The 27,128-nt window shown below is 39.7% G+C and overlaps 1 protein-coding gene across 3 annotated transcripts in view; it reads left to right on the top strand.

The window, feature by feature from the left end:
* LOC131074214 (folylpolyglutamate synthase) overlaps positions 1 to 27,128 on the top strand; it is a 334,535-nt gene that overhangs the window by 150,458 nt on the left and 156,949 nt on the right. For all 3 annotated transcript variants that reach the window (XM_058010777.2, XM_058010776.2, XM_058010775.2), the window contains exon 5: positions 4,620 to 4,680. In XM_058010777.2, coding sequence (XP_057866760.1) covers positions 4,620 to 4,680 — 61 coding nt within the window. The remainder of the gene's footprint in view (positions 1 to 4,619; positions 4,681 to 27,128) is intronic.

Here is a 27,128-nt window from a genome sequence, read left to right as displayed (position 1 = left end):
TTAGAAGCATGGGACTGATACTCTTTGTTAATAATAGCTGATAATTCTCTCATTGAATGTCTAGTTAATTTTGGATATCTACCCTCATACTTATCTTTCCTGCTTTCGGTTATGCTTGGTTCTGGTATAAAGGTGGATAATTGTTTTTAAATTCTCTTTTGGTGACTCAAATAAGCTGATAGGAAAGAAAAGGAATATGTTTCTGCAAATCAAAATATGATTAAAACTTGCTGAGAGGAGTGATATGATATTAAGATCTTTTAGGACGATAGATTCCCTTTCCCCCAGATCCATGCTCTGTTATTTCCTTGTTTGACTTAATTATATTCAAGATGTTGGCCTGAAGCCTATAGGCTGTGTCAAGGATTTGGGTAAGGTTTTTTTCCAACAATGCTATTGTAACCTGGGTTTCCTATCATCTTGCAATCAACATCAAAAAGACGTCCGTGCTGTCTCAATACAAAAGATACTATGGTTGTAGCAGCAGCTGTGGAATATGTTTGGCAAACCTGGTTATCTGATAGTTTATTGGCTAACAATTCATGAAGTGGTTTGCTGTAGGGCAGGATTGAACGTTTTTTGTAGGTATCTGAGATTTCATTTAGTCTGAGTGTCTTGATAGTAGAGGAAAGGCATTTACAAATGAAATGATAGATTGTTGATTGAAGCATTCCCTCGTAGGCAGATTGTTGCTTCTACACGAGATAAGGGAGAGCAAATCTTCTGGGCTTGTAGGTGAATGCTCAGTTCAGGATGACAGTTTGTCTTGATCACGCTGTAATCTCAAAATACTGTTAAGTTGTAATGTTGTAATCATAATTGGTCTTTTTGTATCTGGACTTAATGTCCCGGGCAAGGCCGGAGGTTTTCTCCTCTCCGCTCTTTCCTACCAGCGCCCGCACTGAGCGGAGAATGTAATGTAATGTAATGAATTTTTTAATCTAATAAAATTTTATGGCTTCGGCCTTTAACCGATCAAAAAAATAAAATAAAATAAGATAATTTTAATATTAAAAATTAAACTTAAAATATAAAAGAATATAATTAAATATAACTAATTAAAATTTAATTAAGTTAATGAATGGTCAAAAACATGGAAGGAAAAGTTGTGACTCTCTTAACAATGAGATATAAAAGGGAGAAGAGAACCTCATTTGAGAGGGGGATAATTTTGAAATGCGAAGTGCACATCTGATTTAAATAAGTAGTGCAGACCTGATTATGAAAGGTTATGTCCCTTTCAAAGGGCATAAATAATGAAGAGTTGCACTCTTTCAAAAGGTGCTAATGGTGAAAGGGTGTGTCTCTTGCCAAAGGGCATGCATGATGAAGAGGTGTGTCCTCTCCCTCACATTGAGAGATATAATGGAAAGGAATCAAAGCATCCAACACCAGGACCATGGATTGGATCAGATCAGAATTGTTATTAAGTTACAGGTAGTAGCATTTTTGTTCTTGGTGGTATCCATGGGGATGTGCTGAATATATATGCTTAATATCTGAAGTCTGATAATGTTGTTATGCAGAATTTATTAGTAATATTAATATAGACTGCAATATGTATGACATACATAATTTCATATATATTCATAATACATGAGAAGTTAGTATACTTATTGTCTGAATCATCTTATTACTATCAGTATTTAAGAAGATGGGAATGAGATGTTCCAAAGAGGGGCAGTCTAAATCCAAGCAATAGGTTTAGTCCCAAGATAGGGTGGGGATCAGCAACCCATAAGCCTTGAGGGTATAGGCCCAAGATAGGTAAAGGCTTGGATCTGTAAAGTTTGAGGGAACCTATTGTATTTGGTCTCTAAGCACTTTGGTAACATACATAGACCCTTCTCCCTTAAAACTGAAGTAGTAGCAGGGTTTGATATCTATATTAAGAACTACGAATAATGAAAGTAATCATCTAATGAGGAAAATAAATAAGCACTTTTTAATAACTAATAAATTGAAGATTATCAATGATTGGCTTTATGATTAGTCTCTCAATCAATTTTAGTATATTGAAATAGATCAATTATGTTAATCAAGTAGGGGACATTACATTGGGTGATTGGTGATCCTATGGTTTTCAAGGAGACGTCTCCAAAAAAACATAAGATGAAGCAAAGCTGAGCAATTGAAGGAGGAGCAAAATCAAGAGGTTTGTGGTAGTTGATGAATACATTATTAAGTATCATTGAGTATTTAGTTGTCATAGCTAATGCTTACTCTATTCTATTTGTAATCTATCTATATCAGCATTAAGAAGATAGGAAATAATATGGTGTGAGATATAATGCTCCTTAAAGGTCTTTGTATTGACCCAACTTCTGAAGGAAGGTGAGGAAGTTGATCACTGTCCCTTCCAACCTGTTTCCTGACACTGTGGTTTCTAGGTTAAAGATCCTTTGTATTATATGGTTTGTTTGACTTGGTTTTGGTTTCTTATGGATTGCGTGCTGGATTGATCATTTTAATATACATCTGGTGACCATAATACACTCTAGAACTGCAATTTGAAGTCAATTGAAGGAGTAGCAACATGGGTAAAAAAGAGTTTTGATTACAAGTAGAATTGTAGGGGAAATTACAAATCATGATAAACCCCAATTCTGTAATGTCCCCATTTTTGGAGGCAGAATAATTAATTAATTTAATTAATTAAGTTGTCCCAATTAATGATATTTCTTAAGGATAGCTTAATTGATTATTTTAAGTAAAAGTATTAAGTTAAAATTTTATGAAGTTATCAAATAAATAAAAATTAAAAGGTAACTTTATATTTAATTAATTTAATAAAGTGACTTAAATTAATATTATATCATAAAAAGTCATTTAAGTGAAATAATATTATTTCTAGAAGTTTCTTGAAAGGTTGGAGAAAAAGTATAAAAGAAGGTCAAATTAAGCTTCTAATCATTGAGGATTTGATATTTGATTTGGAGTTCTGCGTGGTGAAGGAACGAGCTTGGGTTTCTACCATTATTGGTCATTGGGAAGGATACCTCCCATTGATTCGCATAACTGAGGTGGTTAAAGATTCCTCCGAAGGGTTGCAGCTGAGAGGAAGACATTTCAGTCTTTCTAATTGAGCTTCATTGGTGGCCATAGGCCAAATTTTCTGAGGTCATCTTGCATAGAATATTGGAGATCATTGGTAGAATTAGATTGCATTGATTAGTTGCATTGGAGGCATATTGGAGACATTGGAGGACTGATTTTATTATTTTCTGAAGTCTGATGTAAAGTTACAGTCATATTGGACAGCCATTGGAAACCACGATTTCACTCATGGAAGGTTCATACTACATCGATCCCACTTGATATTTGGAGCACCCTCTTCCTTGGATCATAGGAATGGAGTTTAATGCTTAAAGGGAGACAAAGGGGCTTCCATTTATCTATTATTGACATTCATATCAGAACAGGGGCGATTTGGGAAAGAGATTGATTTGGCAAGAGGAGAGCATAAAGTGTATTGGTATTGCTTGCTTCTTCATCCTCACACCTAGGCGCTTCATCCAGGTTCACTTTGGATTGTTTGCATTCAAATTTCAGTCATGTATGCATGAATTTATGGGCTGCCATTAGTACTCAGAATTTTCTGAAATAGTATTCCATTGTAAGCCAAGAGTATTGGCTATTGCTTAAGTACTTTGTAATCAGTCGATTGCTTTCCAATAATGAGGAGGAATAAGGTAGTATTTAGCTCATTTGTTGTTACTCCAATTAATTAGTTGCATGCCAATTGTTTGTAAAAATGCCATACTGCTGTAGGTGCTCATTTGTCATTGAAATTCATCTATATGCATTTGCGAAGAGCAAAGAGTCATTAATACTTTGAGTTTATAATTTAGATGTCATAGAAAATCATTTGCAATTGCATTCCTTATGTATCGGTGTCAATAACATGCAAGGTTATCAGTCTGAAACTCAGACCAGGAAGCTAAATGTTGTATGTGAACTGTTTGATATTATACCTTGGGTTATAAACATCAAGAAAGCAATCAGTTTTTTGGTAACAACAGGTTTTAGGGTTGTAGGACAACTGTTTGACAATATTCCTTGAGCCTATCTTCAGCATTTTAAGACCATAATCAGCAAGGGATATTACAAATTCCATAATCAGCAAGGGATATTACAAATTCCATGTCTGTCAAAAAATTACAAAAAAGCTTGTGAGAGCACTATTCTAAACCCTAGCCATATCCACACACTACATTAATTCCATAAGAAATGGCTAATAGATGTATTTTATCTAGGTTTTCTGTCCATTTATCTAGTGTTCATTTTGAAGTTGCCTATGAAAGAATGGAAATAGATTTTTTGCACAAGTTGGAATATGCTATCTTCCATGTAAGTTTTGAAGTCATAAAAAGATGACTACAAACTAATATAGGGTAATTCTTTTATATTGTAAAGTTTGAACCAAGTACCTTTCTTTTAACCTTGGCTTTTGTTATATTTGAGATATGTTGAGATAAAGGATTATCTGAAATCCTTGTCCATAAAAATGAATGTATCATCTACATTAGTTTTTCTGAAGCAAAAGTTAAATCTACACAAGTTAAAGTGCATGTTATTAATGCTATTTTCAAAATCTATATTTTTTTATCATCATGTAGATCGGAAATAGATCAAGAAACATTTTTGAAGCATTTTTGGTGGTGTTGGCACCGGTTAAAGGTATTTCATTTTGTCCTATTGAATGTTGTTTGGTTTTTCAAGATTCTTGTGGCGCTTATTTGAGCTACAGCATATGCTTTTAGAAACCAAAAGCTTTTTGTTTCTCTATTCTCAAGTTTGTTATTGCCACTATTATTTTACGCAATACTCTGATATTAAATGAGTTTATTTGCTGCTCATATTTATTGATGTATTTAATATCTTTGTCCATGATTTTTTGAATCTCAATAGATAAATAATTGTAAACGGATTATAAGATTCATGCAAAGACTTTGGTAGTTATATAAAATTGTTGTTATGATCCTATGTAGGCCTTAATTTCAAAAGTAAACTAGTATCCTAGCATATACAGTACTAGAGAACATCTTGAGACAATAATTGATGAGAGATACAAATTAGGCTTGATGAGAACATCTTTTCTTTTGACTGAACTGGCATATTTTTCTAGCACCAATGAAGTTGAATTGTTGACTAGACTGACTAATACCATGCTAGCTTTATAAATTTGCAATTAATATCCACAAATAATAAATGTGAAACAATTTCGCACATTAATGCATCCTTCAATAAACTTTCTTCATTTGATATGGAAGCGGATCATGAAAAATCATTTGAATTCAGTTGGTATAGTAGGTCACATTTACTTTTTAGTTTGAATGACTAACAAAGAGCTTCAAGCATATTTTCAGCCTTTTTGAGACAAAATTGGGCAAGACAATGTATAGTTAAGTGTAGGAAATATTGTCATTGATGTCAAAGGTGAGAAAGCAATGATTGTCAAAGTAGCAATATCATTGTATGAAAGGTGTAGATATTGTTATCATCATTCAGTAGAATGTCTAAGACAAATTGCATCAATTGTTGAGCAAAGATTGATAGAGAAGATAATGTTTAAATTAAAGATTTAAACATTGGCTAGACATGGCTGACTAAAAGATAATTAAACAAAGGTACAATGATTAAATGAATAAAAGTGACAGTGATTACTATCAGTGATAGTAAGTCCTAATGCAGCAATCAACATATGAAAAGGCAGTGTTGGAAAAATATCTAGTTAATGAGCAGTGTGGAGAAAATCATGGAGATTGATGAACATATTGGATGTACGAAATCATGGCAATACAATAGCTAATGATTGTGGCATTCCTTCGTCTATCGCTCTTGTCTTCAAAGTGGAATCAAAGGATGAATATGGCAATGGATGCTATAGCAGCAAAAATGTGTGCCATCGTATCTGTTTTAGGTAATGATATAATGAAAGCTACATGCTTTGTTTTTATGCAAGGATTGATGTCTAAAAAGATTGCAACATCGGAGTAAAGATGTATGAAGACATACAAGCCGACTAGTTTATGAAAGAGCGATTGATATGCAGCATATCAGTTAATGATTCAGAAATCCTCATCTATGTTGCAGTAGACAATGATCAGCATTAAAGATACGTAGCAACAAAGTGTATTACAATAAATTGATGAATGTTTTAAGTGATGAGAAAGCTACAGGTCAAAGTAAGGGAAAGAATATACATATATTTAGTACCCCATGACTATGGTTTCAACGCAAATGATAGTCTTCACCATTCATATGGAGAATCACGATAAAAAAAAGTGACCAAGTAGTTGTGTTCGATTCAAAAGATATAAAAGATATAGATACCACAGAGATGGCAGCGACTATACATAACAAGAGTAGTCTGGTGAAAATAAAGACAGTAATTCGAATTGAAATGGTAGAATATACAAAAGGCTATGATTAGTTATGAATACCGATAAGGATAGTGTCTTAAAAGTATATATCAATAGACCAAGGCAATGATTGATTTCATACAACCGAAGATTAGAAGCGACTATATAGGTGGTCAGTGCTCAAGATAGGAAAGACACTTGTAACCAAAAGTAAATAACGATTGTTTAAAATACAACGATTAAGTTATAAATGGTTGTGCACATTCAGTACGAACGAAACGGAAGTCAATATCATGGTCATGGTGGCAATGATTAAATCAAATAATAAGTAGCAAACATATGCTCTAACAAAAGCAATTTGATTGGGGTTTGTTAAAACTTAAAAATGACAAAAGGATTTGCTTAGAGTGGAGTGATTGATACAGTGATCATACAGCAAGCAATCATTCTGCGCATTGATAACAAAATGAATGTATATTAGAAGTCACACAAAGAACATAATACTGTCGACTTGGTAAAGCAATGATTTCTGAGTATATTGATATATATATTAGAAGTTATGCAACAAACAGCATACCGTCAACTTGTTTTTGTGCCATTATAACATAAGATAGCACAAAGGAAAGTATTGAAATCCTGGAACATAAGTTTGGACAGAATCGAAGTATTAAATAGGTAAATAGAGACGTTGCTGATATGTTAGAGGCAGAAACAAAAACTAAACAACAATTCTTCAAGTGATGATTTGTATATCCTAAATGAAGAAATCGGTGGTCTACCAGAGTCTTTGATAAACAAAGTTCACAAATGATAATACCTACCGATAATTTAAAAAAATTGTAACCAAGTCATAACCGATAGTCCTGAACAAATACCATCGGTGGTTGTTGAAGAGACACGACTCTTGAAAAAACGACAGAGAGAATTGTATAAAGAGAACAAATGTGGAGAGAGACAAAAAATACATACATAATAGATATACTACCAGAGATCTAACATGTAAATTTAGAAAGCAAGTCTGCAACAAGAATGTGTGTAGGAAATATAAGTTTATGATACATACACAGCACATTAAAAGATTATAAAGACACAAATATAGAAGGCATATAAGTAGTATATATGATGAATAAGAAAATATAAAAGGGTGTAAGAAATGATAAGACTGAAAATGTAATGTCCCCTAAATAGTTATACTTTTAATTAGCCCAAATTTGCTCAAATCTAAAATAGGTAATTAAGTTTATGGGAGTACCTTTGTATGCTGTTTTTCCTGCTACACAAAATTAGAGAACATGTATGGAGTAATACTGAAACATATGCTAATGAATTAGATTGAGTAATATAAACTTTTAATGTATTAATTACCATTAGTATCATATTTGTTAGATAAAGTCAGATTGTAGGGTAGTTGCCATTCTTTATTTCCCAATTTCTTAGTGCACTAGGGTAGGCTAGCTGGATAGGGTGACCAAGAGACCCTCCACCCTAGGTCATAGAGCAGATGCTACATCCCTCTTGGCTCCATGTGGCAGATGTTAAGCATCCATCATGGAGTGGCGTACCCAGTGAGGTGTCCTATCTCTGTTCCCCCTTGTCACAACCACCTCCTCTCTTAAGCCCAAGAGCAGATGCTTCACCCATTTTGGCTCCATGTGGCAGGGTTTAGGCATCCACTATGGAGTGGCGTACTTAAGAGAAGGTCCCTCATATACAACGAACCATTTTTGATATTCTAATGAAGTTATATTTGTCATTCAATTCAACTGAGTACGATAATCAATTATACTTGACATAGTTATTACCATTCCATTACATTATATTACATGTGATGTCCCGTTTTTGTTGACATCAGTTCTTTAGTGAGGATTAGCCTATTACCGTGACCCTCGTAGGCTAATGGGATTGGTTAGAGGGTCTTTTGAGGATTGGTATCATCCCCAGTGTTCAAAGTTCTTTAGTTTGGTCTTCGTTTGGCATCATTCAGACATCATTTGTTTTACTTACTATTTTTAGTAAGTCTTGGGATGTTAGAGATGGACCCCTGCTATTTTTAGTAAAGGGGGTATGGTCATATGTAGTCTCCTCATGTTAGCTCCCAGTTTAGACGACGTTCGAAAATACAGAGTATTCATGGAGATATTAATGTTTAATTGGCTCAATTAAACATTAACTATTTGGATATTATATTATTAAGTTATAAAATGACTTTATATTATAAAACACTTAAATGAGGGTCTATTTATCATGAGCAGGGGGCCAAGTTTATTAATAATTTATGAGCACATAACCCAAGGTTTAATTACATTATTGATGCCAATGAAATATTATAACATTTTAATGTTAATTAAGAGCATTTTGAAGAAGTAGAACTTCTGGAGGAAATATAAGCGTGCAAAAGGAATCGAACTTCATTATGTGATGGGAGTTTTTGATTGAAGTTTCTTAAGAGCATTGAAGTGTAGAATACCAAGGGTTTCTGCAGGATTCAAGGCTCATTGGCATTGGAGAGCGTGGCTTCTTCATTGTAACAACATATAGAGGGTGTGCGATATCATCTGATTATGCTTGTGAGAGTTGGCTTCATTCATGAGTCAATATTGAGCTGACTGGAGGGTTTATTTCAGAGTTTGTTTGCAGATTGAAAGGGATTATATTTAGAGATTTATTTGCTGCTACAGTGCCTTTGAACAGTGCACTACAGTACCCGTGAATAGTAAATGCTACAGTACTAATGTATTTTAGAAGAGTTAATCTACATAAATTCAAAGGGGTTTGAAGAGCGATTTCAGATTGTTGGAGGCTACATTTATTGCTGTTAGTACCACTCATTGGCACGTGGGAATTACATGCATGTATGACAAGTGTTTGTGTTAATGACAATCTGCTGTAAGTGCATTTTGGTCTCTTAGAATGCATGCCAAATGTTCGTAGAAATGTCTAACAGCTGTAGATGCATATTTCATACGATTTCAGGCACTTATTGTCATTGAAAGGTTAGTGGTAGGTGTTACATTGCATTCTCATTTAACTTTAGACTTTGATATATGTCCTTTTGAGTTCAATGAATGCATATTATCATCTCTTAAATCAGAATATCAAAAAGAAACCACAATCAGCAAGTACAAAAGTTTCATGACAAGTGTTTGACAATATTCCTTGAGCATTTAAATCAGAAATTTTCAGTCAGATTTGGCAAGGGATATTACAATGGTATCAGAGCAGTTTCCTGCCAACCTTTTGGGTAGATTGATTCAGCTAGTTAATCATGGTTACTTCATGTACCTAGAATCAGTGGGACCAGAATATGAAGCAAGTGTATTCCTCATTGGAAAGGTTAAAACAAAACTAGAAGAAGCTGGATGAATTGATTTCACACCTTGCAAAACTTGATAGAATTGCTCGATATATGACATCTATTTTTAAGGGGAAGGAGAAACAAGATGACTTTATAGGGGAAGTATCTAGAAACCTTTGTAATGAATTTTTAGCAACCCGTGACCAGCATACAACTGAACCTATGGCGAGCAAAAATCAGACTTACATGGGGGAAGATGTTGGGCACAAGACACTTCATGATGACTCCAAGAGTGAGGAGGCACATGTACAGGAAGTGAGGGTCAGATTTGAAGAGAATGTTGACACTGATAGTACTTTAGAAGTCGTTATCAGTCATGATAACAATTCTGATTTTTGCAACAACAGTCATATTATATTGTCTAATCGTGAGTTAGCAGCCATCTCAGGTGAGATTGATGGTTGTGTGGAGGCACCTAACGCAGACTCTCAAGTTAGGGGTGATGTTGAGGCCATAGGTGTTGTGGATTCAAACCACAACAAGTCTGATTTTTACAATCAGACCATGGAAAACAAATCAGAAAATTTGCCTAATGGTGATGGTTTCGAGTATTGTTTGACCGATGTGCACACATCTATATGGATAGGGGACGTGAGCATTGATATTGGCAGTTCAACAGTCTCTAACATGTTATTCAAGTCATCCCAAGAGGTACATGACAAAGGTACACTTGTTGAGGATGTGTGCGAAGTAGATAGCACTCATGATGATGCTTACCACTCAGTGAGCGATGACGACTCCGCCTCTTACCAGAGTGTAGATTTCAAACTAGGAAATTTGAATGTAAGTGAGAAGTTCCAAGGTTCTCACCATTTAGTAGGGCAACTGAAGGTGAACGAAAGTATGATAACTTCAGCCTTAGAACACTTCAATGTTGTGCAGCAATTGGTGACACATTGTTGCTGGACTCCTGGTATATGTGAGCACTTGGATGGTGGGCTTAGCCTTGCAGAGTTTCAGTTGCTCAGAGATGCCGTTGGGGTAATGCGGAATCATTACCTACAGATATTATCAGATAGAGATCATCTCCTTATGTTTGACAGTATCTATTATGATGCATTGAGGGGGAAGGAAGAGGAGGTTGATGAGCTCACTCACGAGCTTGAAGTGACTTAGGACTCATTGGAGAGCACTCAGTTGGCCCTTCAGGAGTCGCAGGCACGGGTTGATAATCTTACTGTGGAGTTGAGTTGAGCTCCCTCTTCACTAGTTACATAAACAGTACAGTCTCCTACAGTGGCAGTTGGTGATGGTCTTATATCCATGGATCATGGATGTGGTGATGGATATGTTAAAGATGTTGTTGTCTCCATCACTGAGTTAGGTGCAGTTGATTCAGATGGGATGAGCATCTTGGTTGAGGGTAGTGGAGAACCACATATTGCACCAGGTTCTTCAGTGATCGGTGCTATGACAGGTGATGTAGGTCAAATTGTTGATAGTGCTAGTATGGCGGTGATGGGTTTTCTAGAGAGTTGTGAGTTGGTGCATCGTGACACTCCCTCATCTACACAAGTGACTAGTAGAGCGTTACCTGGTTGGGAGTATGGCTCTCACACTGATTTGTTTCCCTCTCCTGGAACCAAATCTGTTTCCTCATCTCATGCAGTTGATCTGGGTGGACAGTTTGTTGCGACTCAGAGTCAGAGTCATCAGCTGCAGGTTTCCTGAGATAAGGTTGACTCAACTTTATTTCGTTTTTATGGCACCAACTTATTTGTTGAGCACTTACTTGGGAGTTCCGAGTTTCAGGATGGTCTGTATGGAGCTACCAGGGATACTCTCATTCGAGGTTCTCATGCCATCAAGCGTCTTGTAGGAGCAATTGTAGACACTTTGGCTACAATGCTTCCAAATAGAGATTTTGCTATTGGGTTCGTTGAGCAAGTTGCCAGTGGCCCTACCCAATCCGCTTTTTGGGGCCAGAGTTTGGAGTCATCTTTTTATTCCAGAGCTGTTAGTGATGAGTCGTTGATTGAGGTTGGAGCCTACTACAGGAATTACATTGTGAGGAGTGCTCACCACTTTTCCTTTGATCCACACGTGGAGGACTTGGTGATGCATTGGTGTGGATTGGCTTCGAGGGTATACCATCCATTGTGGGATGGAGAATTATCATCTTTCGTAGATGGAATTAGCAGTTTCAAGTACCCAACTTAGTTGTTTGTTGGGGGCTACCTACTGGATCAGTGTTCAGTTTCCCATCATGCTAATGTGTATCCGGTGGAGATTGTTACTCCTGTGACACAGCGACTATCTTTGGATACATGGCTTCAGAGAGACTATGGTGACAGTAGGCATGATGGTTTAGTTGGATATCACATCCATGGGAGTTTAGCAGTGGTTGTGGAGGGATGTTGCGTGGCAGATGTTTCCAAGTATTCCTATCTCCACGGTATGGATGGATGTGTGTATAAATTGCCCTGGGATCCGGGTGGAGGAGTTTATTTGTCATCGAGATTGCTTGGGGACAAGCAATTTTAGGAGGGGTGGACTGTGATGTCCCCTTTTTGTTGACATCAGTTCTTCAGTGAGGACTAGCCTATTAGCCTGACCCTCGTAGGCTAATGGGATTGGTTAGAGGGTCTTTTGAGGATTGGTATCATCCCGAGTGTTCAGAATGCTTCAGTTTGGTCTTCGTTTGGCATCATTCGGACATCATTTGCTCTACTTACTAGTTTTAGTAAGTCTTGGGATGTTAGAGATGGACCCCTGCTATTTTTAGTAAAGGGGGTATGGTCATATGCAGTCTCCTCATGTTAGTGTTGGCAATTTGGCACTAAGTTGTCATTGATGTCAACCAACATGATGAATGCTCACATAAGGGTAAGCATAAAGAATGAAGGCCTACCGGTAGTCTCACACCCCGGAGGTGAAGATGTGTTACTGGTATAGGGTGCTCTACCCGTTTACAGAAGAAGAAAGCTCTATCGGCAATGAGTTGTACCGATATGTGTTTTCCGGACCAACTGTGTGTTGGTGGGCCATGTCTTGATCGTTGTGACGCCATGTGAAGCAGACGTGGCAAATGTGTTGTGGTTGGTGAAGCCTCATCGACAGGGTTGATGAAACAGATAATCGCCATTAATGGAGGAGCCACAAATCATGGGATTGTATCTGACTGATTGTGGCTTGAGGAGGAAGGAATGACAGAGGAAGATCAAAGAGTAGTTGGCACCTGAATCTATGCAAGGGAAATCTGATTCAGGAAGTCCTCGAAAAGAAAACTTCTGAAGCGCTTTATGTGTTGACTAATTTCGTGACAGAAGATCTGATTCGAGATTGCCATTTCCAGAAAATGCGCATTGGATAATGGAAATCGTGTGCAGGTGCATCCTTCTAGGACAGGTGATCGATCTGAGATAGGTAAGATTGGATATCATGAAGATTGTGTTGAAAAGAGGAAACCCCAACCGCTCAAGTTTTTTGAATTACGTTCTGGTGGGAAATCACCATATAAGAAATGAGAGCTCAAAACAAAAAACTAATGTTGCGAAAGAGGTGAAGCGTAGAGAGAGTAAGCAAAGTGTTGACGTGTCTGAAATCGCATTGCTGCAAACTCCATACGGCCAACGCAGAATAGAATAGCCGACTGATTATCCTACTCTCTCTTGAGATAAGGAAGTCTCTAATGCTGTTTTTTAAGTTTGATCAAAGGAGACTACCTCAAGGTTTCTTTTGTCAGGTCTTGACTGCGGGATCTCTCAGTGGCTTGATGTGTTTTTGCTGGAAACACAAGGGGGCTTACGTTTGATTAGTAATTTCATATACGAATTCCCAGGGACCTCTTTTGGTTTTCTTTCAGGTGATGTTGGTTAATTTGAAGCTGATTTAGCAAGACTGCAGATTTCTAAAAAAAGAGGGGAATAAGATTGGGAGGAAAGAAAGGAAGGGTAGGGAGAAAGAGAATGGTAAATGTTAACTAGGACAACAGATTTACCCAAGCAGACAGACACCTCCGGGAAACCAAATTAAGCATCATCAGTCATTCAGACACAATGTTTGCATAAACTCAGTGCAATCTTCAGAGGAGAAACCAGATTTTCATATTATCAAATACAATATTAGAACTTCTACATTCATGATATGTGTACATTTGATAATCGAACTGAATCATAAAATAGCCCAGATTAACCATGCAGAAAGGAAAAAAGCAATCAGCTATCCTCTAATGGTATGGACTGTGAAGATTCTATCAGATGCTTGGTAAGAACTGCTGTGTAAAATGAACAGACATAATTTAAAAGCTTTCTAATTTAAATGAAGAAGGAGACCATGCACTCACAAGGAAATTTGAAGGTAATTTCAATCCATTGTATTAATTCCTGCAAAATTTCTTCAAAGCTTTTCGCAACAATTCAAGAACTTCCTTCTAAATGAGGGAAAACCAGTCCCCTTAAATAGGTTTCCAAAAATGGATGAATGGCCAAGATCTAATCTAAACAAGTGGCCCAGATTCATTCTTACAAAAGAGGGACCCACACTCATAAATAGGGGGATAAATATCTACAACTACCCCAAAAGGAGCAATAACTACCAAAGGATAATTACAACTTTTGAAATAATCCAAAAAAGGGAGGTGCACCAAAAAACTTTACAATATGTTGACCAAAAGTCAACTGTCACCTTTTTGGAACAAAAGTGCACCTTTTAAGACTTGGAGGGAAAAAGGCATTTTTGAGAAACTACTTTCTCTATCCTGGTTTCACATTCCTTTTGCAGAAACTGGTCTTCGCCATGCAGGTACTCTCGCCATAAATCACGACCTGCTGCTCGTTCCTCGCGGACATATTCCTGAAACTTGATGCATAATTGGAAGAGGGGATTAAAAGGCGGCATGGGAGGGTGGAGAATTTTGTATTGCATGCCTTCGAGATACTGGTCCACGTGCCTTAAACCGTCCTTCCAGCTGGAGCGATTACGCTCGAAGCACAATATGTTTGAATGGAATTGACCAGCAAAACTCAAGTCTTCAATGGAATAAGAAACCTTATCTGCTCCCAATCTTTCCTCCCAATCCGGCCGGATTACACTGTCGGACAGGTCATTTATCCACCCCGAAACCATTGATCGGAGGATGGTCTTGCCTAGTTCTTGCATGCTCCCCAGAATTGCCTCACATGCGTCATTTTCTTTGTCAATAATTTCCTGGGCGTCGTTCTTCATGGTGACGGTCCAGTACCATTCCTTGAGAACACTGATGCTATGGGGATTCAGGATGTCAGGCAGTGTGGGAATCTGTGTATGTGTCCAGAAAAGAGCTCTTAGGAGGGGAAGGGTAGAGGCCGCTACTTCATGCATGTGAAGGGATTCTCTCTTTACTTCCAACAGCCTGACTAGAGTGAGCTCTCGATGGAGAGCCATTTCCTTTACTTCTTTGAGGATCTGTTCTCCCTTTTTCTTGATGTCTTGCACCCATTCCTTAATGGCCTTTGCGGTATCCCGGATTCCTTCGAATTCAGTTGTGGTCCTCTGCGCCAATGCCATTGGGGGAATATGGGATTCAGAGGGGTTGTGTAGTGGCCGTAGGAGCTTATCAATGTATCCCTCGGCTTGTTCAGCACGGGCCCGATACATATCCTTTTCAGCCGTGACCTCCTCGAGCTGTCTGAGTATGTTCTGCACTGAGTCCTTAAATTCCTCCTTTTCTTGCTCTTTTGTAGCTCGTCCGATGGGGACAGTCATAATGCTATAATCTGCTAGGGTTATTTGATCTGTTGGCTTGTTTACGGGCGGGGTAGCAATATGAAGAGTGCGGTTCCTTTGCCCATCCTTGGTTATCTTAGAGTATGTTCTCGGTTTCTTCTTCCCTTTTGCTTTTGTTTGATCCATTCGTGAGAAGATGTCTTCAAGGTCGATGGGCGCCTTGGTGGCGGCCCTGCGCTGAGCTCTGGCGATCAGCCACTCTTGAGGCACTGTCTGGGTTGAGGATAGGGTTAGGTTAGCACCTTGTGCTCCCATGCTTCCAACTGGCTGATCACAAATTAACAGCTGTCCCGCCATCGGAGGGGTGGAAGAAGGAGGAAGCTCCTTGTTTGCATCTGAGTTCTCCCCTATCTCACTGAATAATTGTCTGACATTTTCCTGTGATGGTGGCTCCTTGGTTCCCTCGAGCTCATGGATCTCGTCTGTTCTTTGTTCCCCTTCGACGGTTGAGTCATCCTTGGCTGCATGGAGGAGTAGTAATTCATGGCGGCTCTGCTGGGTAGGTTCATGCACTTCGATCCCCTGGGTGGATGGGATTTCTCCTTCCTCTATCTGGTCACCCGGCTTAGTCGGATTGGGGCCCTTTTGCTCGGTGTCCGGCATATCTGGAGCAGGAGGATCATTGGCTTGGAATGCCTCTATGTCGCTCTGGGAAGGCGGAGCAGGTATGCAATCCAAATCTATGGCATCATCGGACGAACTGGGGTCTGAAGATGAAGTGGTCTCTGGCCTTCTTATGGGAATCTTCTCCCTTCTTGCTCTTTTGGACGTCCGAGTCCCTCTACAAGCCTTAGTTTTCTTCCTTTTCTCTGGTTTTTCAGCTGATGTCCTTTCATCTTCGGAAGACTGAGAGTCGAAATTGCCCATCAGATGGTAAGTAAACTGGACCCCTTCATGGACTAGCCTCTCGATCTGGTGTTGTAACCACTGATCTGTGTATCTTGCCGGGGCTGCCATGACTGCTTCGAAATCCGTGATTGGGTCTTGAGACCAATCAACGCCTGGCAAGAGATGCCTTACTGCTTCGAATTCCCGGACTTGGAGACAGTTCCCCGAGTCTGTGAGCTGATCCGGGACCCGACGGTACTCAAAGAGTCGCATTTGCTGCACACTCAATCTAGAATATTCCCGTCGCCTGACTTCGTAGTCATCGGAGCAATTTTTCCAGTAATCTTCAATTGACTCCTTTGCTCTGTAGCGCCTACCGTAAGCTCTCTTTGCCAAATTGTCATGATCAAAACATTTTCTCGGAAAATGTTCCTGTAGGCCATAGGAGGCTAGCTCTGCAAGGGACTCTTCTGCTAGGGTGGGAGTTCTCAATTGGACATCATGGTTGCCTATGATCATTGGAAATGCGAATCCAGCTTGCTTGCTCTCTCGTAACAATATGCCGGCAGGGCGTGATTGTCTCGCCACCTCCATGAGGACTACTTTATCGGTTGGATACCGCGGAAGTCGAAGGGGGGCACCTTCAAAGCCAGCAATTCGGAGGTAGGAGAATCTTGGGAACTGAATAAACCAGGCCCCATACCTCTACACCAAAATGGTAGCTTGCTCTGAGAGCCTTATGTGTAACCCTCCTTGCATTAGCCTGACTAGGCGAATTGTGAAGGCGTCGTTGACACGTTCGTACTGTCCAACCGTGTAAGCCGGGCTGCTCTTTTCCCTTTGAGCTATATCCTGGTAGTGTAGCTGCGGGTAGCAATCATAAGCTTTTACCTGACCAGGCCCATTCCCGATCTCACCTTTCATTATTAATCCTGGCAGTGGCTGGTTCTTTGCGAACATATAGACCAAATAGGAGGTCATGGTGAAATACTTCTTTGTCTCAAGCTCAATCAGCTGAGCGTGGATGTTATCACTTATGATCTGGGCCCAGTCAAACTTAGACTTTCCGGCAAAGACCTGTTCTGTAAAATAGAACATCCATTCTTCAAAGTAGTTGGACTTAGGAAGTCCCATGACTCGGCTAAGTAAGGTGACCATATCGCCATGTTCATTATGAAAGTCACTTCTGGGGGTCTTTTTCACAATCCTGGTGCTTGAAGGCCTTTTCTCTTTGAACCATTCTTCGTTAATCAATGCCCTGCATTGGGCTAGGTTCATATCATATGCCCCTTGTGCTTCATCCATTGTTGTAGCTATGGGATTATTTGGAAAGGGGATATCAAATGCATCACCGATAGCCTCCGGGGAGAAGTCGGCAATAGTGATATCTTCCAGAAGCACTAATCTGGACTTTGGCTCATAATGCCGAGCAGCTTCCACTACTAATTCATAGTTCTGGATTGCTGGAGGAAAACCTGCTGCTTGGGCGATGCCACTTTCTAGCATTTGCCTAGGCCTGCCATATGCATTGGGTGAGAAGACCCGATCCCTGAAATCCTGAATATCAATATGGCCAAGGTCGGTGTCACCAATGTTGTCCTAGATGCTCTGGACCTTTGACTCTCTTAACCCTCCTCTCTGATACTGATACTTCATTCTTTCAACTTTCCGTGGGATGTCTGATTTGGATGCTCGTGAGGTTTCTGCTGCAGCGGGTGTTCTTGATGATTCTGCCGCTGATTTAGGCATTTATCCTGCACAGCCAGACACGGATTACAAGGTGATACGAGAATGACGATGCGGGTTAGATAATAACAGAAGTGTTTCAACAGACCGAGATTAGTTTAAATATCATTCTGGGCTAACAATCTGATTAACTTCAACAACATCATATTCCTGAAGATTTATGACTAAGCGTTCTCACTTTCGAATTTTTTGATTAATTTTAACAAAGACAAAACATGAGAATTTTGAAAAGAGATGCAGTTTTCGGCCAAACTCCGGGAATAAGTCCTAAATTTTGGATGCTCGAATGATGGAGATGCAGACTCTAAACATTTCAAATTTTGCGTATTTGCGTATTTGATCCACACATTTTAAATGACCGTACGCGATAAGGCGTACTTACCTGATCGGAGCGAATGATGGGTGATTGCTCGACCTTGCGGTGGGGCGAGCGGATGACCCTGCAAAATTTGAATCCCAACGGTTATCCTTCCTGTTTAAATTTTCGCAGTTTGGAAGATGAAAGAGGATTTATCAATTTCACATGGTTCTGTGCCTAGCAACCTGAATTTTAAATGGTCGATGGGAGGATGATGCAGTGTCTTACCTCCTTGCTTTCAGATTTAAGAGTTCCTTTCGAATTTTGAATTGGAGGTTTTCGAATCTAACCTTCGCGGGTGTGCTCGTCCTGACCTCCGCGTTACACACTGTGCCTTCTGCGTTTAATGTTTTGCTTGCTTTTTGGACTTCGTTTTTAAACTTTCACCTTGAAATTTCGGACGCTTAGGGTCCGAAACGTGGTTTGCCCGACCTTGTTGAAGCTCGAACGCAGGGGTCCGAAGTATGCGTGTTTGATATGGTTGCTTTTAAAGCCTTAACACTCCCTTTTCATTCGGACGCGGGGGTCCGAAGCATGCATTTCGATGTTGTTTTAAAAGCTTATACTGTCTTTGTCATTCGGACGCGGGGGTCCGAAGTATGCATTTCAATGTTGTTTTTGAAACCCAACACTTTGCCCTTGGTCATTCGGACGCGGGGGTCCGAAGTGCGTTTTTGATGTTGCTTTTGAAACACTACACTTTCTTTTTCGGAGCTTAGGGTCCGAAGTATGCATTTCGATATGTTTTAAAAACTTACACTTCGCCCTTTTCGGAGCTTAGGGTCCGAAGTATGCATTTCGATATGTTTTAAAAACTTACACTTCGCCCTTTTCGGAGCTTAAGGTCTGAAGTATGCATTTCGATATGTTTTAAAAACTTACACTTCGCCCTTTTCGGAGCTTAGGGTCCGAAGTACGTTTTTCGATGTTGTTTGCTTTTAAAAACTTACACTTCGCCCTCTTCATTCGGACGCGGGGGTCCGAAGTAGGCATGCGCCATTTGATATGTTTTAAAAACTTTAACTTCGCCCTTTTCGGAGCTTAGGGTCCGAAGTATGCATTTCGATATGTTTTAAAAACTTACACTTCGCCCTTTTCGGAGCTTAGGGTCCGAAGTACGTTTTTCGATGTTGTTTGCTTTTAAAAACTTACACTTCGCCCTCTTCATTCGGACGCGGGGGTCCGAAGTAGGCATGCGCCATTTGATATGTTTTAAAAACTTTAACTTCGCCCTTTTCGGAGCTTAGGGTCCGAAGTATGCATTTCGATATGTTTTAAAAACTTACACTTCGCCCTTTTCGGAGCTTAGGGTCCGAAGTACGTTTTTCGATGTTGTTTGCTTTTAAAAACTTACACTTCGCCCTCTTCATTCGGACGCGGGGGTCCGAAGTAGGCATGCGCCATTTGATATGTTTTAAAAACTTTAACTTCGCCCTTTTCGGAGCTTAGGGTCCGAAGTATGCATTTCGTATGTTTTTAAAACTTTAACTTCGCCCTTTTCGGAGCTTAGGGTCCGAAGTATGCATTTCGTATGTTTTTAAAACATTAACTTCGCCCTTTTCGGAGCTTAGGGTCCGAAGTATGCATTTTGCGCTACGTTTTAAATTTAACAGCTTGTGCTGTTCGGACACGGGGGGTCCGAAGTATGCTATTGCACTGTGTTTTAAGCTTAACTTTCACTAAAGTTCGGACCTAAGGTCCGAAAACGTTGTTGGGCAGTGTTATGTTTTAAAATTTTAACTTTTTGGAAATTTCGGACCTAGGGTCCGGAATGCGATTGCCACCTTATGCTTTCAAATTTTGAATTTTCACCTTCGGACGCTTACATCCAAAAAGGGGGGGGAGCGCATAACGTTTTAAACTTAACAGCTCAACTTGACTTTCGCCAAGTTCGGACCTAGAGTCCGAAAAAAAAATGCTTGCATTGCGTTAGGCTTTGGAATTTTGGAACAAACTTTCGGCATTTACGCCCGAAAGCCAGATCAGTCAAGAGGACTCATTGGTTCATTACTCCAACGTCGATCAGCTTACGAACTGATCACGAACTCGCTCGAGGAGACACGAGAAACTCTGCTTCATTGGTTCATTACTCCAACGTCGATCAGCTTACGAACTGATCACGAACTCGCTCGAGGAGACACGAGAAACTCTGCTTCGATTCTCGGGATGACGATAAAAAAAAACTCAAAACTGGAAAGGGGGACCCTGTCGCCGACAGGGGGCGTGTGCAACGCACAACACAAAGAAAAGAATTGTGAGCCTTAGAAAGAATTCTAAGAAAGTTGCAGTGTGTGTGAGCATGCATACTGGTGAGAGGATTCTATCGGCAGTTCTATAGTCTTGCAGTTAAGCCTAACCGGTAAGGCGTGGCAGAGCAGGCAGCATCCTAGTGTGATACAGTGTGTTGAGAGATTGTGTGTGAGAGGGAGAGAAAGATAACAGAGGTTTAGAAACAGAGACAGTAATTCCACAACTGACAGTGTGAGTTTCAATGGAGGAGAAAAGACTGTCGACTGGCAGAGTGTTATTTGATCAAAGAGTAGCAGAACTCATTTGCAACAAGAAGCCTTAATAGTATTCAAATAGTATTTCAATATACATCACCAAGTTGAAGCTTGGTGTAGGGGTTGGTGCTCCTTGGGTTGGTGCCCTAAAAGTGCAGGGGTTGGTGCCCAAAATCTTTGTAAGTTAGTGTTTTACCTGTGAGGTTGGATTGGAGCAGTAGACTCCAACAACTTTTCTCACCGAGGTTTTTCCCATATTGGGGTTTCCTTGTAAATCTGGAGTTGTGAATCACTTGTGTGTGAATGATCTCTTTGGTTCTCTTTCTTGTATTACCGGTATGATTGCTTAAAATTTAAGTGAGTAATAGATATTTTGAGATTAGTTTAGAAAAGTGAAAAAGCCAGGAACCACTGATTCACCCCCCTCTCAGTGGTACTCAGTGTTCAACAATTGCTATCAGAGCCAGTTCCCGGTTATAGTTAAACCTTGGGTTGATTCTGGACTTTGAACACAATGGCAAGAAGTGAGTCTGCTTCCTCAAAAGCCCCCACGTTTGATGGATCCAACTATGCCTTCTGGACCAGAAGAATGGAGACCTATATTTCATCTCTTGGGTTTGATGTGTGGATGTCCGTCAAGAATGGGTATGTTGTTCCTAATACTTCTCCCACTGATCCAGATGCAAAAAAGGAGTATGAGAATAATGCAAAGGCAAAGCATGCTATCTTGAGTGGATTGTCCGATAATGAATTTGTCAAAGTCATGCACTGTGTTTCAGCAAAGGAGACATGGGATAGACTGCAGAGGTTGTTTGAGGGAGATGCAAAAATCAAAGAAGCCAAGCTGCAAACACTAAGAGGCCAACTTGAAAGCATCAAAATGAAAGATGATGAAAAGATTGCAAACTATCTTCACAGATTCGATGAGATTGTGAATACCATTAGAGGACTTGGAGAAGAGATTGCAAATGAGATTCTTGTGAAGAAGATACTTAGATCTGTTACTCCCAAATATGATACTAAGGTGTTAGCCATAGAAGAAGCCAAGGATCTAAAGACTTTTACAATGGATGAGCTATTTGGCTCTCTGACAACCTATGAGATGAGAAAACCGGTGATACTTCCTGAAGGAAAGAAGCAACATTCAACATCACCAAAAAGGGCAAAGAAGCTGTTACTCATAAAGAATCCAGTGAAGATTCTGATGCAGAAGTGGCAAACTTTGTTAGGAAGCTCAAAAGAGGATTCGACTGGTTCAAAGGAAAGCTACTACTTAAGTGCTTCAACTGTGGAAAGGTAGGACACTTCGCTGCAAACTATCCTCACAAAGAAACCGGTGGAGATGAGTCAAGAGAGTTCAGAAGATCTGCTGGCAAAGATAGTGGAAGGAATGACTACCGGCAGGGAAGGAGAGGCTACCGGAACCAGAACAACTTATATACCTTTGAGGATGACACAATAGATGATGAAAATACATCAGAAGATGATGACCATGAGAACAACAGAAAAGTCAATCTCTTCATGGCACTTGACAGACCAGCTGATGAAGATGAGGAAGAAGAGGATGTTGAGGCTGAAGTGGATTTAGAGCGAACTTATCAGTGCTCTTGAAAAATTGAGTAAAACAAGAAGAGAACTCAAGAGGGTTAAGCTTGTTGTAGTAGATGAACAAGATCTTTTGAAAGAATCTCTAGAAGAGTCCGGTCAAATCATATCTGACTTGAAGCTGTAGTTGGAAGAAACTAAGAGGATTTGTGAAGCTACAACCTTTGATCTGACAAAGAAAGAAAAGGAGCATCAAGAGCTGGAATCAAAAACAATAAAGCTCAGAAAGGAGCTTGAAGAAATCGAGGAAGAATTAAAAATAAGGAGCAAGTATGAAGGCAGCACTGAAGCCTTAGATAAGATATTGAGCAAACAAAAGCAATCCAAAGACACCGGTGGCTTAGGCTTTGAAGAAGGGCAAAGTTCAACCCACAAAGATAAATCCGACAAAGAAATAATGTTCACCTCCTCAATCAAAGGTGAAGGAAAAAAGACATTCACTATAAGCAAGGATACCGACAAAGTGACATATGCAGATGCTGTTGGAAATCGTCACTCAAACCGGTATGCAGAAATGAACCGGAGGCCACACTTCTTGCACCAAAATGTAGACCCAAGGAGAAATGCTAGAGTTGACCGTGAAGGATTCACCAGATTTAACAACATGAAGGGAAGACCCTCCATGAGGCAGTTCCATTCAGGACCAAGACAGCCTAACCGGTATGTTTCAAACTTTCATGGTTACTGTTACCGGTGTAATAAATTTGGACACAGAATAACTGACTATAGATTAAACAATAAGCCTTCTATGAATTATGAAAGTAGAAACCCATTTAATACACTTCGGGATATGAATGTTGTCTGCTATCAGTGCAATGGATATGGTCATAAGAGTTTTGATTGTAGGAAGAATAAACCTGCACGCTACAATAATTTAAAGGACGTTCTCTTTAATGAAAATGTAAAATGCTATAACTGTCAAGAATTTGGACACATAGCAAAGTTATGCAAAAACAAGAAGATCAAGCGAATGAAGGCAAATCCAGATCAAGGGCCGGTGACTGAACCTGAGCTCAATATAGTAGCAGACAAGAAGAAGGAAATCAAATCAGTTTGGGTTTGAGAAAGAAAAGGAACAGGCAGAATCAAGTCTCTTAGTACAGACGGCCTTGCATGATGAAAGGAAAAATCTATGGGTGGTAGATAGTGGTTGTTCAAACCAAGGATGACACACTCGCCGAAAACTCGACAAGTGACAAAAACTCGCCGAGTTTTTGGACTTGGTGAGTAGAAACGACTTCTACTCGCTAGGAAACTCGCTGAGTTTTTGGCGAGTTTTTGCCAAAAACTCGGCGAGTTTTAACCAAAAACTTGCCCGTGTTTCCTTATCAGCCGAAAATGGCTTAAAATGCTTTCATTTTTTGTTTTTCAATATTGTTTTGGGCTGAGAAGGGGAAAACTCACTTCGAAGGGCTTGCAAGGTGATTTGGAGTGATTATTGAGTGATTCCAGGTGGATTTGAAGGGGATTTGAAGGGAAAATCAGATTCCAGGTAAGTTTTTTTATTTTTTTTCTATGCTTTTTTAAAACAATTTGTTTATTTTTTGTTGCATTTAGATTGATTACAAATGATTCCTAAGTAGTCTAAATCATTTCTAAGTTATTTACACAAGATTTAACACAAGTTTTGTTGAATTTTCACAATTTGTTTGAAGAATCTAGTTTTCAAAAAAAAATTCAAACCCTACTTTAAAAAAAAAAAAACTTCGAATGATGTCTAAATTTATTTAAACTAATGTAGATAGTTTGCTTAGTGCTAAATTGTTTAACTAAAATGTTAATTTTTTTTTTCACTTTGTATGTGTAGGTTAAGTAAGCATTAATCATGGCAAGGGAGCAATGGCCACTAGATCCATGCCCATTTGGATATATAGGCACCCGTCCTAAAGGTGCTAGAGATGGGGGATGGAGGTATGCCTATGAGGGACCCGATCCTGGGTCAATTATATGCATAAAGTGTGAGAGAATACTTCATGGAGGCATCAACCGTCTCAAATACCACCTTGCAGGAATAGATAGGCATGATGCTAGAGTATGCCCTGGGACCAGTGAAGAAATAAAAAGACAAATGAATGCCCTACTTGCAGCTGGGGAAGAGAAGAAATTGTAAAGGGAGAGGGCAAAGCTAGCCATGAGATCAGCCATAGTTGAATCTCAAGGTGTTTCTATTGACCTTGAAGAGGAAGAAGAAGCACTTGAGGGCATAGTGGGCTCTTGGCGTGGCCCACATATCCGCAAACCCACAATCACCTCGCCCATTGCTTTTGCTTCCTCTAGTAGAGTACCTGGCATTGTTCCACTTCCATCACAATGATCAGGGTTGTGTTGTGACCATTTCACACATCGCCCCATTGCAAATGGGGACCCCCTCTTTTTGCTTGTTTTTCGCTCGCCTTTCGCTTCGTTTTTAGGGTTTTGTTAGTCAGTCAGTTGTCTGGATTTAGGGTCAAGCCTTAGGGTTTTAATTGCCGTCTTTTTAGGCCAGAATCCAGTCAATTTTGAGAGCTTTTTGAGCTTCCTTTTGTAGGATGCAAATTTTGAATGAAATGATTTCGCCAAAATGGTCTATTTTCAATTGGAATTTTGAGTGCAGAGCTTAAATTTGTCTAAGTGTTGAAGATGAAATGTGAATTTTTGTCCAATTGAGTAATTTTGACCAAATTTTGACTTTTTTGATTTTTGATCCCGGGCATTGGGAATGATTTGTTTTTGCCTCGTGAATTGATTAAACTTGTGAAATCATGTTATTTTTGCCTGTAGGAGCAAAATCGCTCCTGTCCCTCAGTGGAGGACCGGAGCTCGTTTTCAAATATCTTACTGTCCCTGCAGAGTCAAGATGAATTTCGAATTGCAAATGATGAAGAATGGCGTGATCTTTCCGTTGACTATAAATTGAAGAATTTCACGAACACGGAAGTGCCTCCAGGAGTCAAAATCGCTCCTGTCCCTCAGTGAAGGACCGGAGCTACAAATCAAATATTGCTTTGTCCTTGCAAGATTTTAACGACTTGACAATTTGAAGAGATCCAAGGAGATGCATTTTACCAAATGAATATAACTTGAAGTGCCGACATGAAAGAGAATGACCCAAGATGTAAAAATCGCTCCTGTCCCTCAGCCAGGGACCAGGGCAAAGTTCTTTGTAGCTCCCGTCCCTCTCCCAGGGACCAGAGCGAAGTTCTTCATAAGGCAAAATCCAGACGAAAATCAAGCAAGTTATAAGTTTGAAGGCAAGAAACGATGTGACTTTAACTCGTTGAAGACAAATTGAAGACTATGAAACGTCAACAAAGGACCAAAATACCTAAGTTCGCTCCTGTCCCTCAGGCAGGGACCAGAGCGATTTTTGTCTTAAATGATTTTTTTGCCAAGTTTGAGAGAATCCCAAGGTATGGGTAAATGGAATGGAACATTACGAGACCATTGAAGATAAATGTTGAAGATGATAAAGTGAAATAAAGCCCACAAGAGCAGGATCTCTCCTGTCCCTCTCCAAGGGACCAGGGCGATATAATGATTATACTATCGTTCCTCCAAATTCAAGACTTTCTAAGACGGAGAACAAGGTGGCAAGGACGTCTTAAGGCATCTCCATCAAGCACAAAGCATCAAGGGTCGTCAACATTGAACGAATTACATCAAGACCCCCAGTTCGCTCCTGTCCCTCAGGAAGGGACCAGAGCGATATTGAATATATTGGCCAATTCATGCAAAAATCACGTTAAGTCAAGATTTTGCAAGGACATACAGGGTTCAAGGCGTCTTTTGAAGGTCATATACCAAAGTGTTGCACGTTAAAATGCTACCAATTTGTACAGAAGGCCTATATCGCTTCTGTCCTTTGGACAAGGACCAAAGCGATTTTTATTAAAATACCCATGTTCCCCCAAAACCAAGACAAGGCAAGGATAGGCAACGTCAAAGATGCTATTTGGAAGGTGATGAACGAAGAACCAAGATCAAAAGTTTGCAAATTTGACCAAGGACACAAGGATCGCTCCTGTCCCTCTCCAAGGGACCAGAGCGATATTAATCATATTGGCTAAATCTCTCAAAAATCACGTGAGGTCAAGGTTTTTGCGGATCACACAAGGTCTAAGGCATCATAACAAGGTGATATGCAAAAGGGTTAAACGTTAAATGATCATCAAATTGAACAAAGAGGCTATATCGCTCCTGTCCCTCTCCAAGGGACCAGAGCGATTTGCATAGGATCCTTCATTTTCCTTCAAATGCATGTCAGGGCAAGTTCACGCAAGATCAAGGACGTCCTTTAAAAGGCAATGAACAAGGAACCAAGGTTGAAGGATGATGCGTTTTAGCTAGAGCTTCAAGATCGCTCCTGTCCCTCTCCAAGGGACAAGGGCGATGATCCTTCCAACGTCTAAATACCTTATGGAATTCAAGCGAAATGAAAGTGGAATGAAAGAATAGCATTGTTTGTCCTTCACAAAGATGATTGAGGCTCGAATTTACAAAGGTCAAGGAGAAATTATGAGGATCGCTCCTGTCCCTCAGGAAGGGACCAGGGCGATATTTGCCAAAACACCTATTATCCTTCGAAGATCATAACAAAACAAAGTTGCAAAGGGTTTGAAACGTTGCTTGAAAGGTAATGAATGAAGAGTTAGAATCAAAAACGATGAATTTCAAGCTAGAAG

The sequence above is a fragment of the Cryptomeria japonica genome, chromosome 8, assembly GCF_030272615.1.
Source record: "Cryptomeria japonica chromosome 8, Sugi_1.0, whole genome shotgun sequence".
NCBI lineage: Eukaryota > Viridiplantae > Streptophyta > Pinopsida > Cupressales > Cupressaceae > Cryptomeria > Cryptomeria japonica.
Note: the sequence above shows the minus strand (reverse complement) of the source record. Positions and strands in the feature narration are given on the sequence as shown.